The sequence below is a fragment of the Charadrius vociferus genome, unplaced genomic scaffold (assembly GCF_000708025.1).
Source record: "Charadrius vociferus isolate BGI_N301 unplaced genomic scaffold, ASM70802v2 scaffold2020, whole genome shotgun sequence".
In the NCBI taxonomy this organism is placed as follows: domain Eukaryota; kingdom Metazoa; phylum Chordata; class Aves; order Charadriiformes; family Charadriidae; genus Charadrius; species Charadrius vociferus.
Genome location: NW_009646376.1, coordinates 603 through 1,625, shown reverse-complemented (window position 1 = coordinate 1,625; position 1,023 = coordinate 603). Strand labels below are relative to the sequence as shown.

At 65.7% G+C, this 1,023-nt stretch overlaps 1 protein-coding gene across 1 annotated transcript in view; it reads right to left on the bottom strand.

Moving 5' to 3' along the window:
- The window catches only part of PIWIL2 (piwi-like RNA-mediated gene silencing 2), a gene marked incomplete at its 5' end in the record, with an annotated part of 10,470 nt that overhangs the window by 8,933 nt on the left and 514 nt on the right, over nt 1–1,023 (bottom strand). The window contains 3 exons of the mRNA XM_009894356.1: nt 7–113; nt 425–577; nt 664–959. Coding sequence (XP_009892658.1) covers nt 7–113; nt 425–577; nt 664–959 — 556 coding nt within the window. The remainder of the gene's footprint in view (nt 1–6; nt 114–424; nt 578–663; nt 960–1,023) is intronic.

Genomic DNA, 1,023 nt, shown 5'->3' with positions numbered 1-1,023 from the left:
CCGTGCTCCAGCAGAGCCTCAAAGTCCGGGGAACACACCAGCTTGTGCTTCACGTGGCCCAGGACGATCATCTCCCCCGTCCGGTTGTCCCCGATGCCGACGGACACCAGCTCCTTTGCCAGAGGGGAGAAACACCCGTGAGCAGCCCAATCCCACGGGAAACCAGTTAACTGTGGTGGGAAAAGGGCCGAGGTCCCTGCTTGCTGTGGGGGGGGACAAAGCCTGGAGGAGATGTGCCCCCCTCCTACCCACACCCCGGGGGCAGGAGTGGGCTCCTTCCCCCCCACTACCACAGGGATGGGCTGCCAGCCCCATCCCCTAGGGGCCAGCATGACCCTGCTTCTCCCCGATGGTCCCAGCGACCCCCCAGGGGGTATCAGGGGGCGCAGCCCCACAAATCAGGTCCCCAGCACTCCCCCCGTACCTGCAAAAAGGAGCAGGGGGTCCCCATGGTCACGTCCAGGGTCACCTTGCCCAGCACCAGCTGTACCTTTCCCGACTTGCGGATGAGCAGTTTCCCCACCTGCCCCTCGGGGAGGTCGGCCAGGGTGCAGGTATTCTCCGCCTGCTTCGCCTCCTGCCACCGCGGGACGAGGGGGACACACATCACCACGCTGTCCCCTGTCCCAACCCGCTGCTCCCCCCTCCCCACCGAGTCCATACCTGGCTCTTCTCCTGCTTCACCACGACCACTTGTCCTTCCTCGTTTTGCAGCTCCGTTTTGATGGGTTTGGTGTCCTGGGTGGGCGGCTGGCCGGGCAGCGTGTCGGGCAACTGCAGGAAGAGCAGCTCCTCCTCGGCCGACAAACTCAGCCGTTGCAGCAGCTCGGCCACCGAAACGTCCCGGGGAAAACCGGGGGGTCCCATGGTTTGTGCCGGCTTGGGCAGGGGGTCCTCATCGCACGGCTCTTCTTTCACTGGCGCGGGGAGCGAGAAGTGGCGGATGGGGATGAAGGGAACAACCCCCACCCCTCCCCAAAGCCCCTACCCGCTGGGATTCCCCCCACCCCAGCGATTCCCCCC